At 47.6% G+C, this 15,669-nt stretch overlaps 1 protein-coding gene across 8 annotated transcripts in view; it reads left to right on the top strand.

The window, feature by feature from the left end:
* Nucleotides 1–8,600: 8,600 nt before the first annotated feature.
* The window catches only part of GABPB1 (GA binding protein transcription factor subunit beta 1), a 48,843-nt gene continuing 41,774 nt past the window's right edge, over nt 8,601–15,669 (top strand). The window contains exon 1 of one of the 8 annotated variants that reach the window (XM_065559368.1): nt 8,601–8,723. Coding sequence is in view for 2 of the 8 variants with exons in the window: in XM_065559367.1 (XP_065415439.1) it covers nt 9,701–9,724 (24 nt within the window). In the remaining 6 variants the exon portion in view is untranslated. The other 7 variants (XM_024102893.3, XM_005307256.5, XM_008165405.4 and 4 more) reach the window with 7 other exon arrangements.

Genomic DNA, 15,669 nt, shown 5'->3' with positions numbered 1-15,669 from the left:
GCATTGAGTTTCTGATCATCTTGGTTTATAGCCATTGATGGACCTATTCTCCATTAACTTATCTAAATCTTATTTGAACAAAGTCATACTTTTGGCCATCACTACATCCTATGGCAATGAGTTCCACAGGTTTAGCCTCAGAAAAAGTACTTCCCCTTGTTTGTATTAAACCTGCCGCCTATTAATTTCATTGGATGACCCCTGTTTTTTGTATTGTGTAACAGGATAAATAACACTTTCTAATTCACTTTTTCCACACCATTTATGATTGTATAGAGTCTATACTATAAACCTCTATTGTAGCCCCCATTAGTTGTCTCCTTTACAAGCTGAACAGACTCAATCTTTTCAGTCTCTCTTTGTAAGGCAGCCGTTCTATACCCATGATCATCTTTGTTGCCCTTCTCTGAACCTTTCCCCATTCCACTATATCTTTTTTGAGACAGGGCAACCAGAACTGGCCATAGTATTCAAGGTGTGGGCACACCATGGATTTATATGGTGGCATTAGGATATTTTCTGTATTATTTTCTATCCCCTTCCTAATAGTTCCTATCATTCTTTTTGACCGCTGCTGCACTTGAATGGAAGTTTTCAAAGAACTATCCACAGTGACTCTTTCTTGGGTAGTAACAGCTAATTTAGAACCCATCATTGCATATGTATAGTTGGGATTATTTTTTCCAATGTGCATTACTTTACACTTATCAATGTTGAATTTCATCTGCCATTTTGTTGTCCAGTCACCTAGTTTTGTGAGATCCCTCTGTATCTCCTCACAGTCTGCTTTGAACTTAACTGTCTTGAATAATTTTGTATCATCTGCAAACTTTGCCACTTTACTATTCATCCCCTTTTCCAGATGATTTATGAATATGTTGCACAGCACAGGTACCAGAACAGATCCACGGGTGATCCTGCTGTTCACCTCTCTCCATTGTTAAAACTGCCCATTTAGCCCTACCCTTTGTTTCCTATCTTTTAACCAGTTACTGATCCATGAAAGAACCTGCCCTCTTATCCCATGGCTGCTTATGGCATGGCTACACTTGCAGATGTAGAGCGCTGTGAGTTAAACCAGCCCTTGGAGTCCGCAGCAGGGAAAGCACTGCCATGTGTTCACACTGTCAGCTGCAAGTGCACGGCCATGGCCACATTTGCGGCACTTGCAATGGCATTGGGAGCAGTGCATTATGGGCAGCTATTCCACAGAGCACCTCTTCCCATTCTGGCGCTGTGGCTTGTGGGAAGAAGGCGCAGGGGCGGGGCATTCTGGGTCCTGTCCCAATGCCCCGTGATGCATCGCTTCGAATCTCAGCAATCCCTGTGCTTCCGTCCACATTTGGTGCCATCTTTCAACATTTTTTGTACTGCACGCTCTCTCTTCCTTTCGGTCTGCGGGAATGGATCCCAAACTGCTGAGGAATATGCGGATGGGTCTCGCCAGCATGTCATGAATTGCAGTCGAGTTACTCCTTAAACTACAAACTGACAGTGAGGAGTCTGACGATGATGTTGACTCGCATAACGCTTATGACACAAGATTGCTTGTTGCATTCACGGGCATGCTCACCACAGTGGAACGTCGCTTTTGGGCTCGGGAAACAAGCACTGAGTGGTGGGATCACATCATCATGCAAGTCTGGGATCAAGAGCAGTGGCTGCAGAACTTTCGGATGAGAAAAGACACTTTCATGGGACCGTGTGCTGAGCTCACCCGCCATCCTGCGGCACAAAGACATGGGATTGAGAGCTGCCCTCCCGGTGGAGAAGCGGGTGGCTATTGCAATCTGGAAGCTGGCAACTCCAGACAGCTACCGGTCGGTCGCTAAACAATTTGGAGTGGGAAAGTCAACGGTTGGAATCGTGTTGATGCAAGTTTGCAGGGCCATTAATCGCATCCAGCTCAGAAGAACCATGACTCTGGGTAACGTGCATGACATTGTGGCTGGTTTTGCACAAATGGGTTTCCCTAACTGCGGAGGGGCGATAGATGGGACCCGTATTCCAATTCTGGCACCAGACCACTTAGCCTCCGAGTACATAAATCGGAAGGGGTATTTCTCTATGGTTCTCCAGGCGTTTGTGGATCACCGTGGGCATTTCATTAACATTAACGCAGGCTGGTCCGGAAAGGTGCATGATGCATGAATCTTTCAGAACACAGGCCTGTTCAGGAAGCTGCAAGCCAGGACCTTTTTCCCAGACCAAAAGATCGCCATAGGGGAAGTCGAAATGCCCATTGTGATAATTGGAGACCCGCTTACCCTTTAATGCCATGGCTCATGAAACCCTTGACAGCAGCAAGGAGCGGTTCAACAACAGGCTGAGTTGGTGCAGAATGACTGTGGAGTGTGCTTTTGGCTGTTTAAAGGGCCGCTGGCGCTGTCTGTATGGGAAGCTGGACCTGGCCGATGACAACATCCCCACGGTTATACCCACGTGCTGTACATAACATTTGTGAAGGGAAGGGTGAAAGATTTACTCAGGCATGGACCTTGGAGGTTCAACACCTGGAGGCTGAATTTGAACAGCCAGAGAGCAGGGCTATTAGAGGGGTCCAGTGCAGGGCTATAAGGATTAGGGATGCCTTGAGGGAGCAATTTGATGCTGAAAGCCACCAGTAATGTTTGGTGCCCTGCACGGGAGTGAAGTGCAGTGGTTCCAATGTTAGTAGGAATCTGTGTTTGCTACGTATGATGCACTAACTTGCAGTGCTTGTTGCTTTCCTGGGCTACGGTATCTTGTACTTAATACAATAAGAAAGAATGTTTTCAAAGCCAAAAAATTCATTTATTGAAAATAAAATTAATTTATTGCAAAGAAACACAACTGCTTGAGAAACAGAAAGGGCATGACACACCTGTGCTGTTTGGGACAAGGGAAGGGGGTGGGGTGGGGAACAGGACAATCACAGATTTGCGTATGGCCTGTTATCATACTCAGCCTTCCTGTCTGGAGTGCCGGGCAATGAGTGCTGCACTTCAGGCTGGCTAAAACGCATGGTGATGGGGGTTGAGTGCAGTGGGGAAGGGTCGTAGTTTGCAGGGCTGGGTGGTGAAGCTACAAGTGTTGGAGACAGCTGGTGGCAATAAGAACCCGGATGTTGGGGAAAGTGGGTTGGAGGTGACATGGGAGCACAAGGGAAAGAGTTTGGGGACAAGGGCTACGGGGTGGGCGGGCGTGGAAGTGCTCTGCCTGCATTGCTATGAGTGCCTGTATTGATTCTGCTTGGTGCTCCATGATGCTTAGCAGTCGCTCTGTGCTTTGGTGCCGGTGATCAGCATTCTGCTGGCGGGCCCTCCTTTCACTCTCCCGCCACTCCTGTACTTTTTTGATTTTCATTAAGGGACTGCTGCATGATTTCATGCAGCAGGTCCTCTTTGCTTCTTCGTGGACACTTCCTGATTCTTTGGAGTCTTTCTGCCATTGATAACAAGGAAGGATGGGATCTCAAGGTTGCATCTGTAAAGCCAAAATGCAACACTTAACAGAGGCAGCATTGTTCACACCAGACAGAGCAATGATTCGGCCATACTTAAAGACAAGCAGAGTGTACACAATAGCAGAAATTGCCCGTCCCAAAGCGAGTGCACATAACCCACAGGAGCCCCAAAATGGTGAGTAAGCACAGGGGCAAGGGGGACTGATTGTTTCACGGCCGTACTGTCCTCTGGGGTTCTGTGCCTTGGGGAGAGTCAACAGCTGCAGGGGCTCCATACTGAACACTGTCCCCACATTTTTCACAGGATGAGTTCATCCTGGAATATATCTCGCTGCTGAGGGTGACCTGGGAAGCAAGGAAGGGCCTTCTACTACAATGTGGCTTCCGCCCTGGGCCCCTGGCCCATATGCAGCTTGCCTGTGTGCAGCAATGGTCCCCCCACCCGTCATGGCACAGTGGCGTGGACACATTAGCCTTTCTGGGACAAGGAGCACAGTAGCTCTGACAAGGAACCTGTGCAAGCGGATTGCCCAGCTTCTGCATGAAACCTTTGAAGAGATCACTGAGGCTGATTAGCATGATGTGAGAGAGCACATCAATGCCCTATTCCACATCTAGGCATGCATGCAGCCTTAATCATCCTCACCCCAAGAGCCCGCACTGAACAACTTCCTCCCCAGAATAAAAGCCGCTTACCGGGCACCTCCTCTGGTGTTTGTTCTTCCCCAAGCACCGTCCGCTGCAACTGGCTACCTTCCTCCTGGCTTGAAAACAGCTCCTGGCTGCATGCATCTAGGGATGCCGGGCTGACTCCCTCCTCCTCAGCACCCTGGCTCCTGCTTTCCTCCTCCTCCTGCCTTATTGAACTGGTCTCTGAAGTGTCCATGGTGGTCTTCAGAGTGGAGATGGGATTGCCCCCAAGTATTGCGTCCAGCTCTTTGTAGAAACGGCAGTTGCGGAGGCAGCACCGGAGCGGCAGTTTGCTTCGCACACTTTGTGGTATGCATTCCGCAGATCCTTCACTTTAACCCTGCACTGCACTGCATCCCGGTCATGGCCCCTTTCCATCATGTCCCTTGATATCTGCTCGAAGCTATCATAATTCCTATGGCTGGAGCGCAGCTGGGACTGGACAGCGTCCTCCCCTCAAACACTGGTGAGGTCCCGCACCTCACCATTGCTCCATACTGGGGATTGCCTGGCGCGCGGAGGCACGGTCACCTGAGAGGCACTCCACGCCTTGCTGAGCAAACAGGAAGGGGATTTTCAAAATTCCCAGAGAATGTAAAGGGCGGGTCTGACGGTTGGTCACCTGAGGGCAAGGCAGTAGAGTTCAAAGTGATGACCAGAGTGGCTAGAACAGGCATTGTGGGACACTTCTGGAGGCCGATCAGAGTGCATTAATAGACCAGGGCGCCACACAGCTGTGGCGCAGCAAGCGTTATGCTTCTCGTGGAGGTGGATTACCAGGAGCGCTCCAGCCGTGGAGTCCAGGCACTCTACGTGCCTTGCCAGTGTGGATGTGTCATGAGTTAGGCCACCTGGGGCTGCTTTAATGCGCTCTAACTCGCAAGTGTTTCCAAGCCCTTAGTTTCCTTAAGAGTCTTTGGTGAGGGACCTTGTCCAAGGCTTTCTGAAAATCCAAGTACACTATATCTACTGGATCACCCTTAGCCACATGCTTCTTGACTCCCTCAAATAATTTTATGAGATTGGTGAGGCATGACTTTCCGTTACAAAAGCCACGTTGACTCTTCCCCAACAAATCATGTTTATTTTTGTGTCTGATAAATCTTTTCTTTACTATAGTTTCTACCAATTTGCCCAGTACTGAAGTTATGCTCACTAGCCTGTAATTGCCAGGATCTCCTTTCGAGCCCTTTCTGCCTCTAATGGCCTCCATTGCGCTGCTGTTTAGCCATGGTTGTGTGAAGCATAGCTGTAGCCCTGTCAGTCCCAGGATATTAGAGGGACAAGGTGGGTGAGGTAATATCTGTTATTGGCAGGAGCACTGCCAGTTTTTCTGCCGCCCTAGGCAGCGGAAGGTCCCGCCCCGAAATGCCGCCCCCCACAGAGGTGGCAGAAGGTCCCACCTCCGAAATACCGCCGCGGTCACCGCCCCCCAAATTGTAGTGCCCTAGGCAACGACCTAGGTCACCTAATGGGTTGCGCCGGCCCTGGTTATTGGACCAACTTCAGTTGGTGAGAGAGACAAGTTTTTGAGCTACACATGGGAAAGGAACTCCTAGCAACACAGCAAAATGCAAGGTGGAACAGATTGTTTACCATAAGTAGTTAGCACATATTGTAAAGGACTATTCAAGGTAGAGTGGCCTGTTAACACCTCTGCAGTCATAGGATAAAAAGAGGGGGTTAGTGGATTATAGATTGCTGTAATAAGCCATAAATCACATGAGACACATTACGCATACACTAAGAAAAAAGAAGAACAGGAGGACTTGTGGCACCTTAGAGACTAACAAATTTATTAGAGCATAAGCTTTCGTGGACTACAGCCCACTTCTTCGGATGCATCACAAGTCCTCCTGTTTTTCTTTTTGCGGATACAGACTAACACGGCTGCTACTCTGAAACTTATACACTAAGAAGACACCATAAATCCACTACCTCTGTTCAGTCCATGATTTTTGGTCTCTAGCAGAGTAATGATGGTGGCATTCTTTTGGTCCTCCTATTGTCTTTTTTGATTTGGGATATACATTTAGTCTGAGCCTCTACTAAGGTGTTTTGAAGTAGTCTCCATGATACTTGCACACATTTTACCCTTGTGACTGCTCTTTTTAATTTTTGTCTAGTGTCGTCATTCTTGTGTAGTTATCCCTTTTGGTATTGACTTCCCCCTCCCCCTCAAGGATGCTAAATTTAATTACTTCATGGTCATATTTCTGAGCGGTTCAGCTCTACTTACTTCTTGGATCAAATCCTGTGTTGCACTTAGAACTAAATCAAGAGTTGCCTTTCCCCTTGTAGGTTCCAGAACTAGCTGGTCCAAGGGTCGTTTATATCTGTGAATCACATCCTGAGGTGACATTTATCCAGTCAATATGAGGATAGTTGAAATCACCCATTATTGCTGGATTTTGTAGCCTCTCTAACCTCTGTTAGCATTTAACAATCACTCTCACCATCCTGGTCAGGCGGTCAGTAATATACTCCTACTGCTATACTCTGATTATTGAAGCATGGAATTTCTATCCATAGAGATTATATGGTATAGTTTTTGATACATTTACGATTTTCATCTTATTGACTCTATACTTTTTTTAGCATATAGTGCCACTCTCCACCAGCATGACCTGCTCTGTCATTCCTATATATTTTGCACCATGGTATTACTGTGTCCTGTTGAGTATCCTCATTCCACCAAATTTCTGTGATGCTTGTTATATTAATATCCTCATTTAATGCCAAGCAGTCTAGTTCACCCATCTTACCATTTAGACTTCTAGCATTTGTATATAAGAACTTGTACATTTTGTCAATATTTAATTGCATGCCTTCATATTTTTGGTTAAATGGGACTCTTTAGTGTTTGACTGTCCCTTGCTAGCTCCTATCTGTACTTTACCAATTTCTTTCCTATCCTCTATACCAGGATATAAAGTTCCCTCTTTAATAAATTTAACCCTAAGGGATGTCTCCATCTGAACCGTGTGTTTTTCCGTACCTGTCAGATTTCCCTCAGCCCTTAGTTTAAAACATTCAATTAAGGTCGAACCTGTTGTTTCCTCATTCTGCTTGCAAGCATTGCAATCCCCCAAAAGAAAGGGGGTATCTCATGTTGCTTTGTAGTGACCCCTTCTGGCAGATGCCTGGAGCAGCATTGATGAGCTCTAGAAAGACAAGCAACTGGGTCCTCTTTCATCAGAATGTGTCACACAATGGAAGGCCTTTGAATGTGGTGGAGTTCAATGGGATTCATGGGGTTTTAAAATAAGTGTGGAGGACTCCGCAGGCAGGAAATGTGCAAGTCTGACAGTATGGTGTAGTGGTCTGAGCATAATATGCTTAGGCAAAGCCCTTGGGTTTTGTTTGCACATCTGCCAGTAAGGCAACTCCCTTGTTTTCTCTGTAATATAGTTCCTCATCTGTAAAATGGGGATACTAAACTGACCTACAGTATTTCACAGAGGCATAGTGAAGTTTAATTCATTAATGTTTCTGAGGTGATTTCAGATCTTTGGATGATGATGATTTGTACTTTTCCCTGAAGTGTCCGAGGCAATTTATAGGACAAAAGAAAGACCACTCTGAAAAATATTATTATAATTCCAATAAAAAGATGATCTTTAACAAAGGAAATCTAGTTATTATTAATGGTTACAAAAATAACAAAAAATAAAGTGGCAAACACTTTTCACAAAATTATCACTCCATAGCTGACTTCTCAGGCCAGGTCTACACTAGACCTATATTGGTATAACTATCACACTCAGGGGTGTGAAAAATCCATACCTCTAAGCAACATAGTTATACCAACCCAGCCCTACCGCGTAGACAGCGCTATATTGATGGGAGAGCTGCTACCTCCTCTCAGGGAGGTGGATTAACTATGTTGACAGAAGCTCTCACATCAGCGTAGGAGCATCTTCACTTAAGTGCTACAGAGACACAGCTGCATCAGTGCAGCTGTGCTGATGCAGCATTTCAAGTGTAGACCTGACCTCAGGCCTCATCTTCAAAGGAAACCTGCACAATACCTTCAAAAGATGATCGTGGGAGCTTAAATTCATAATTTTTCTAGCCACTATAAATCCTTAATAAAGACACTGGATTTATAGTTTATTACAACAATCTGTAACCCATTAATTCCCCCTTTTTTGTTCTGATTTTATAGGTGTTAACAGGAGACTTCACCTTGAATGGTCTCTTATGTGTTAACTATTTATGCTTAATAATCTGTTCCACCTTCTATTCTGCTGTGACACGCTAAGTACCTTTATTCCAGACCTGAAGAGCTGTGTGTCGCTCAAAAGCTTTTCTCTCACCAACAGAAGTTGGTCCAATAAAAGATCACCCACTTCTCTCTCTCAAAAAAAAGCAACGTAACCCTGTGATTCAGGTATCTTTTGCTGGTAGCTATAGGGGCTAGGAACTGGTGCAATTGTGGTAGCAAGAGTTCAAGACTCAGAGTAGTTGGGGGTCGGGGCTTGAAGGGCAGGAGATTTTGGGAGAAGCAGTTTGAGGACCTGGGGCGGAGGTCCAGCAGTCAGAGGGGAGAGCAGGACTGGCTCATTCTGGAGCGGAGGTCCGTGCGGTATGTTCACAGCTCAGGCGCTATCTTCACCGCACCTTCACCGGTGCGTTTTTACAGCCATACAGGGAACTCCCTGCAAACCCACGGGCGGACAAGGCCTCGCAGGCTTTGCTTAGACGGACTGAGCCTCGGCAAACCCCTCTGGGGCATAGCGTCGACAGCTACAGTCAGGTGCACACGACCCGCGCCCGGTGTCCGCGGGCACTCGTAGGGGGAGCTCTCCGGCTGTACCGAGGGCTGGCAACGCCGACCCCGCCTTAGCAGCTCTGTGGGCGGCGAATGCCCTCGGCCCGCCAGACTCGCAGGGAGCCCCCCTTCGTGGTTGTGCTTTTACAAGGGTTTTGCCCCCTCCCTGCCGCTGTCACCGCCCGCCTGGCCGGGGCCAGCTGAACCCACACCACACGCCTCTGCCTCTCCCAGCCAGGACAGCATCCCCAGGGCCGACGAGGCGGCTTCCCCTCCCCCCACTGCCGGCGGGAAGCAGCGCAGGCACGGAACATGGCGGGCGCTCAAGTCCCAACTCCCCCCCTTGCTCCCGATCTCTGCGCATGCGCTGTAGGCTGCACAGAGGCCGTATCCCTCCGCCAAGCCCCCTTTTGTCGGGGATATTTGTGTAATAAGATAATCCCTGCACCCCAATGGTAAGTGCCATGTGCCCCTCAAAGCGCTGCCGCCTCGCCGGCCCGGGGTCCCCCTGTTTCAGCGCAGAGGGGGCGCATTGTGCTGACCTGAGCCGCCTCTCCCCTCCCGCCCGCTGTGTCCCTCCGCCAGGCGCAGCAGCGGGGACTTTTGTGTGGGGCTTTTGGGCGCCGTTGAGAGGCGGCCTTTGGCGCCCGTGGTTGTTGTTGTGGACGGCGGCGACGGCCGGGCAGGCAGCACGGTAAGGCCCCATCGCCGTGCCCCGTCTCTCCCCCACCCCCCCGGGCCGGCCAAGCTTTTCCAGGTCAGTCTGTGCCTTTGTAGGGCCCTGTTACCGGATGTGGAAGTTGATCTCTTCGCTGGTAAAAAATAATTCCACTTCCCCCGGAACCCGGCGCCGCGGCTCCCTCCGCAGCGCCCAGCCCAGCCAGGATTTCCTGTTGGGGAGAGCGGGCGGGCCGGCCGGCCTTCCGGGGACCCCGCCGCACGGGGCCGCACGGGGGGCGCCCGGAGGGCTGGGCGAGGGCAGGGCTCCGCGGGGTGGCTGGGCGGTGGTGGGTGTACGTATGAGGGGCGTGGGGGTGGGGAGGCTGCGATGTGTGAAGGGATGGGGAGACTGAGCTGGGGGGTAAGGGGGTCTGTGTGGCGAGGTGTATGTTGGATGTGTGTTGTGGGGGTGGGGAGGCTGCAGTGTGTGAAGGGATGGGGACTCTCTGAGCTGGGGGGTCTGTGTGGCGGGGTGTCTGTTGGATGTGTGTTGTGGGGGTGGGGAGGCTGCAGTGTGTGAAAGGATGGGGAGACTCTGAGCTGGGGGGGTAAGGGGGTCTGTGTGGCGGGGTGTATGTTGGATGTGTGTTGTGGGGGTGGGGAGGCTGCAGTGTGTGAAGGGATGGGGAGACTCTGAGCTGGGGGGGTAAGGGGGTCTGTGTGGCGGGGTGTATGTTGGATGTGTGTTGTGGGGGTGGGGAGGCTGCAGTGTGTGAAGGGATGGGGACTCTCTGAGCTGGGGGGTCTGTGTGGCGGGGTGTATGTTGGATGTGTGTTGTGGGGGTGGGGAGGCCGTGGTGTGTGAAAGGATGGGGAGCTTTCTGAGCAGGGGGGAGGTAAAGGGTCTGTGATGGGGTGTGTGTTGGATGTGTGCTGTGGGGAGGCTCTGGTGTGAGAGGGAATGGAGGGGCTTGCTGATAACTGTGGTGGGGAGATAAGGGGTGTGTGTGGTGGGGTCTTGGTTGGCTGTGTGGCAGTTGGGAGGCTGTGGTATATGAGGGGATGAAGGGGCTTGCTGATAACTGTGTGGTGGGGTGCATGTTGGATGTGTGCCATGAGGGTGGGTAGGCTGTGGTGTGTGAGGGGATGGGGGGAGGCTCCCTGAGCAGTGGTGGGATGCAGATTGGATGTGTGCCAGGGGAATTGGTAGACTGTGGTCTGTGAGGGGATGAAGGGGCTTGCTTAACACTGTGGGTGGGTAAGGGTCTGTGTGGCAGAGATGCATGTTGGATGTGTATCCAAGGGATGGGTGGGCCTGCATTACCATCTCCTCCGCCCAGTGCCAAGCACGTTGGCTCGGTTAATATTTGTGACCTGTGGCCCCGGTGAGTGTAGTGCGTGTAATAGTTGTCTCTAAAGCCCAGTTGTGTGTATGTTGCTGTGGCCCCATCTACTTGTCCTGTACAATGTTATAGCGAGAAGCAGGCTAGTGGGCAGGTGACAGGACTTCTCCAGTAGGTCAGCAGTGGACTTTTTCAAAGGGATTTTGTCTCCAGGGTCGCAGCATCACTCCATTCTTTTGCCCCCACTTTGGCAATCTGTGCGTTTCCTGCCTTGCTTTGGGCTGGCGTGCAGTTACTATCGTTTGTATCTATTGTAGCTTGTTTGGAAGTATTTCAGGCCCAGAACTGCTTACATTTTACTGAGGATAAAATTACCCCATTTTGTAGTGTATCATTTTAAAATGCTTGGAATCTTTTTGGGATAAAAGGTATAATATACATGTAAAGTTATTCTCATAAGGTGCATTTGTTTGAACAGTTGTATTGCCTGTCACCTCTAGGAATCAAATTGGTTTACATGCTACCAGACCCCTGACAACAACCCCATTTCAAATCTAGGGCTGTTAACGTTAAACCCAGACTAGGATTCTAAGAATTTTTACCTCTTAAATCAGTTTTAAATGATCTCTTATGCCCTCTACTAAAGTGTTTTTTGCTTGATCTAGTTGGGTGTAATCTGGAGCAAACAGTAGAGATTAGTCTTAAATTTACATGGATAGCTATGTAAAATGAACTTTGAAATAGTTATCTGTTTTCACTTGTATTTAAAATTCAATGTACATATTAGGGATCTGAATTAGGATAAAAGCTGGTTTAAATAAAATGTGCAATTTAAAATAAAATCCATGTAAACTGAAATCACCTTCTTTCCTTTAGAGTGTTAAGGATGTATACAACACAAGTTCAATACCCAATATATTCCAAATCTAACTCTTGCTCCCTATCCAGTTTCCCTTATGCACTGTAATAAGCACAAGTCCAAAAGTAAGGAGTCAGAATCAGTTCTCAGTTAGTAGCACCTGGCCACCCATCATTCAAATAAGCCAAGTATGCTCTTCCTGAAAACAGTTTGCCTTCCAGGGTTTGGGCCTATCCACAGACTAGTAACTGTGTCAAGGGTCCTCATTATAGATGTCTACATTAAGAAACTGTGTTTTCAACTGAAGTGGGGACAACACGTGTATCCTCAGTTTGTACTGCAGACCTGTTCTCTTCAAAGCTGTAGTACAGTTCAGGGGCATAGTTAAAACATAACTAGATCTTGGCTGTCAATACAAGATAGCATTTATTAGGGGAATAACAGTTGTAACATAGGTAAGAGCCAAGTGAATGCTTTCTGGCTCAAGGAAAAAATTATTTTCTATCATTCTGAATTGTACGATGGAGTCTTATTGATACACGGGCATATTTAAAATTAAAAGGGTGAGAGAACAAAACTACTGACAAAATTAAATACTTTGACCCGCCACATGACAGCAAGTGTTTACTGTTCATATCACCTGTTCTCTGAGAGAGTAAACTTTTTCTGAAGCATATATCATGTTGAATTTTTGGTTAACTATCTAGAAACAGTGGTTAGCTACCAGTAGGAGCAGAATTGCTGCACTGTTAGAATAAAAGGCTGGCATGATAAAACATTATGCATTAAAACGTTTTACTTCTGACAAACTGTATATTAAAATAAAATTTTAATTTTGTACTCTAGCTCAGATCTTTAATACCAACCTGCATACTTATGTTGATCCCATGATGATGTCTGGGCATTATAGAATAATCAGTGAGTTATGACGATTTACAAGGAAATAACTCAATTTGATGGATTTATTTCCTTAGAAATTATTGCATGCAGCCTGTTAGATGATATATACATGTGAAAATAAAATTAATGCATCAGAAGTGTTCTTAAGAAGCATTACCATATGGAAACAAGTAGTTTAGCTTCTATGCAGGTACTAGTAAAACCATTTTTAGTTAAATGAAAGAGGTTTTCTTTTATTGGTGGTGATGGGGGCAATACCTTGCCCTGAATTCAACCATTGTGGTATTGTGTCTTTACTTGGAAAATCAGAAACAAGTTGATTTCAGTGATGATATTTTAACACTGATTAGATAATGAAATATAAAATGAGATGTTTGTATTTTATTTAATGAATTAATTTTTTGCCAACACATTTATATATCAATATATGTTAGGAATTTTCAGTGTTTTCTTTGACACCTCTCAGGGCATGTATACAAAATCTAATTGAAAAACCATTAGCCTGATTTTTCAGAGGTGCCGAATAAGCTTCCATTGACTTCAGTGGGCGTTGCGGTGCTCAGCACCTCTGAAAATCAGGTCAGTGATTGTGCAGGCAGATTAGCTTTGAAGCAGCAAAAAGAAAAGGACTTTCTGAAGAATAAATAACAAGTGGCTGTGAGAAGTAGTGGGCCTTACATGTGTTCCAAAGCACGATTCTCTTGGTCTTTATTAGACCAGTGGGGTAGCATATTCTATTTCCTTAGGCTTTGTTTACCTTGGATTTTCAGATATCTGTATAACTACCCTAGTGCATATCCTTAGCATAGATACTGTGTATTGCTGGCGCAGCTTACCCTGCAGTAAACTGCACTGGTGCAGATCACAGTGCTCTAGTGTATTTGAAGCTTGGTCTGTGCTACCAACTTATGTCGGTATAATTACGTTGCTCGGGGGTGTGGAAAATCCACACCCCTGAGTGTCGGTTATACCGGCCTAACTCCTGTTCACTCTGATACAGCTACAGTGGTGACTGAAATCTCAGTGTAAGCAAGGCCTGAGAATGTTCTGCTACCAGCTGCCTCATTCCATATCACCCTAGCTGGTAGCATGGGGGAAGAGAGATGAACTCTCATATCTACGATCCAAACCATTTAGAGCTTTATACAACAAGTTTAACAACTTGAATTGCCACTGAAAGTAAACAAGCCAATATGGTTCCTTCAGAACAGATGTACTATGTTGATGGTTCCTCGCAGCTGTGCATTTGATTTTTGTTCCAGCTCTGGTGCTTAAATGGTCTTCAAGGTAGCCATGTGAAGTGTGTGGCAGTAATTGAGTCTAAAGGTCCAAAAACTCAAGGATTACTGTGAAGAACTTCAAATACAAACAAGAGCATCCCATCACTTAATCAGTCACAGACAAAACACTGCTGCTGGCCAATGACCCCATGTGGTAGTGCAGGAGCTATTAGGGGTACAAGAGCACCCTCAGCTAGGGTGTGGTCTACGCTTAAAAGTTTTGGTCGTATAGTTAAGTCAGAAGTGTGAGAAAATTCATATCCCTAACTGATATAGCTATGCTGGCAAAAGCCCTAGTGTAGACACAGTTAAATTATCAAAGTCCTTTTGCCAGTGTAGCTATTTTGTTTGGGAGCTGGTATAAGCTATACCAGAAAAAGAACACTTGTGATATAAGCTGTGTGTTCACTAGGGGCATGGCTACACTTGCAGGTGTAGAGCGCTGTGAGTTAAACCAGCCCTCGGAGACCACAGCAGAGAAAACGCTGCCATGTGTTCACACTGTCATCTGCAAGCGCAGTGGTGTGGCCACATCTGCGGCACTTGCAATGGCATTGGGAGCGGTGCATTATGGGCAGCTATCCCACAGAGCACCTCTTCCACATTCTGGCGCTGTGCTTGTGGGACGGGGGCAGGAGGTGAGGGGCATTCTGGGTCCTGTCCCAGTGCCCCATGATGCATCGCTTTGAATCCCAGCAATCCCTGTGCTTCCGTCCACATTTGGCGCCATTTTTCAACGTTTTTTGTACTGCGCGCTCTGTCTTCCCTTTTGGTCTGCGGGAATGGATCCTGAACTTGTGAGGAATATGCTGATGGGTCTCGCCAGCATGTCACGAATTGCAGTCGAGTTACTCCTTAAGCTACAGAGTGACTGCGAGGAGTCCAACGATGATGTCAACTCGCATAATGCAGACGACACGAGATTGCTTGTGGCATTCACAGACATGCTAACCACAGTGGAATGCCGCTGCAGAACTTTTGGATGAGGAAAGCCACTTTCATGGAACTATGTGCTGAGCTTGCCCTCACCCTGTGGCGCAAGGACACAAGATTGAGAGCTGCCCTGCCGGTGGAGAAGCAGCTGGTTATTGCAATCTGGAAGCTGACAACTCCAGACAGCTACCGTTCGGTCGCTAACCAGTTCGGAGTGGGAAAGTCAACCGTTAGACTCATGTTGGTGCAAGTGTGCGGGGCCATTAATTGCATCCTGCTTAGAAGAACCATGACTCTGGGCAACGTGTGTGACATTGTGGCTGGCTTTGCCCAAATGGCTTTGCCCTAACTGCAGAGTGGCGATAGATTGGACGCATATTCCAATTCTGGCACCAGACCACTTAGCCTCAGAGTACATAAATTGGAAGGGGTATTTCTGTATTGTTCTCCAGGCACTTGTGGATCACCGTGGGCGTTTCATGGACATTAATGCAGGCTGGTCTGGAAAGTTGCATGGAAAGGCCTGTTCAGGAAGTTGCAAGCTGGGACTTTCTTCCTAGACCAGAAGATCACCGTAGTGGAAGTCGAAATGCCCATTGTGATTCTTGGAGACCCCACTTACCCTTTAATGCCGTGGCTCATGAAACCCTACACAGGGAGCCTTGACAGCAGCAAGAAATGGTTCAACAACAGGCTGAGTCGGTGCAGAATGAGAGCGGAGCGTGCTTTTGGCCATTTAAAGGGCCGCTGGTGCTGTCTATATGGGAAGCTGGACCTAGCCGATG

This window comes from Chrysemys picta, chromosome 10 (genome assembly GCF_011386835.1).
Source record: "Chrysemys picta bellii isolate R12L10 chromosome 10, ASM1138683v2, whole genome shotgun sequence".
Classification (NCBI taxonomy): domain Eukaryota; kingdom Metazoa; phylum Chordata; order Testudines; family Emydidae; genus Chrysemys; species Chrysemys picta.
The sequence above is the reverse complement of the archived record's forward strand: the minus strand, read 5'-3'. Positions and strand labels throughout refer to the sequence as shown.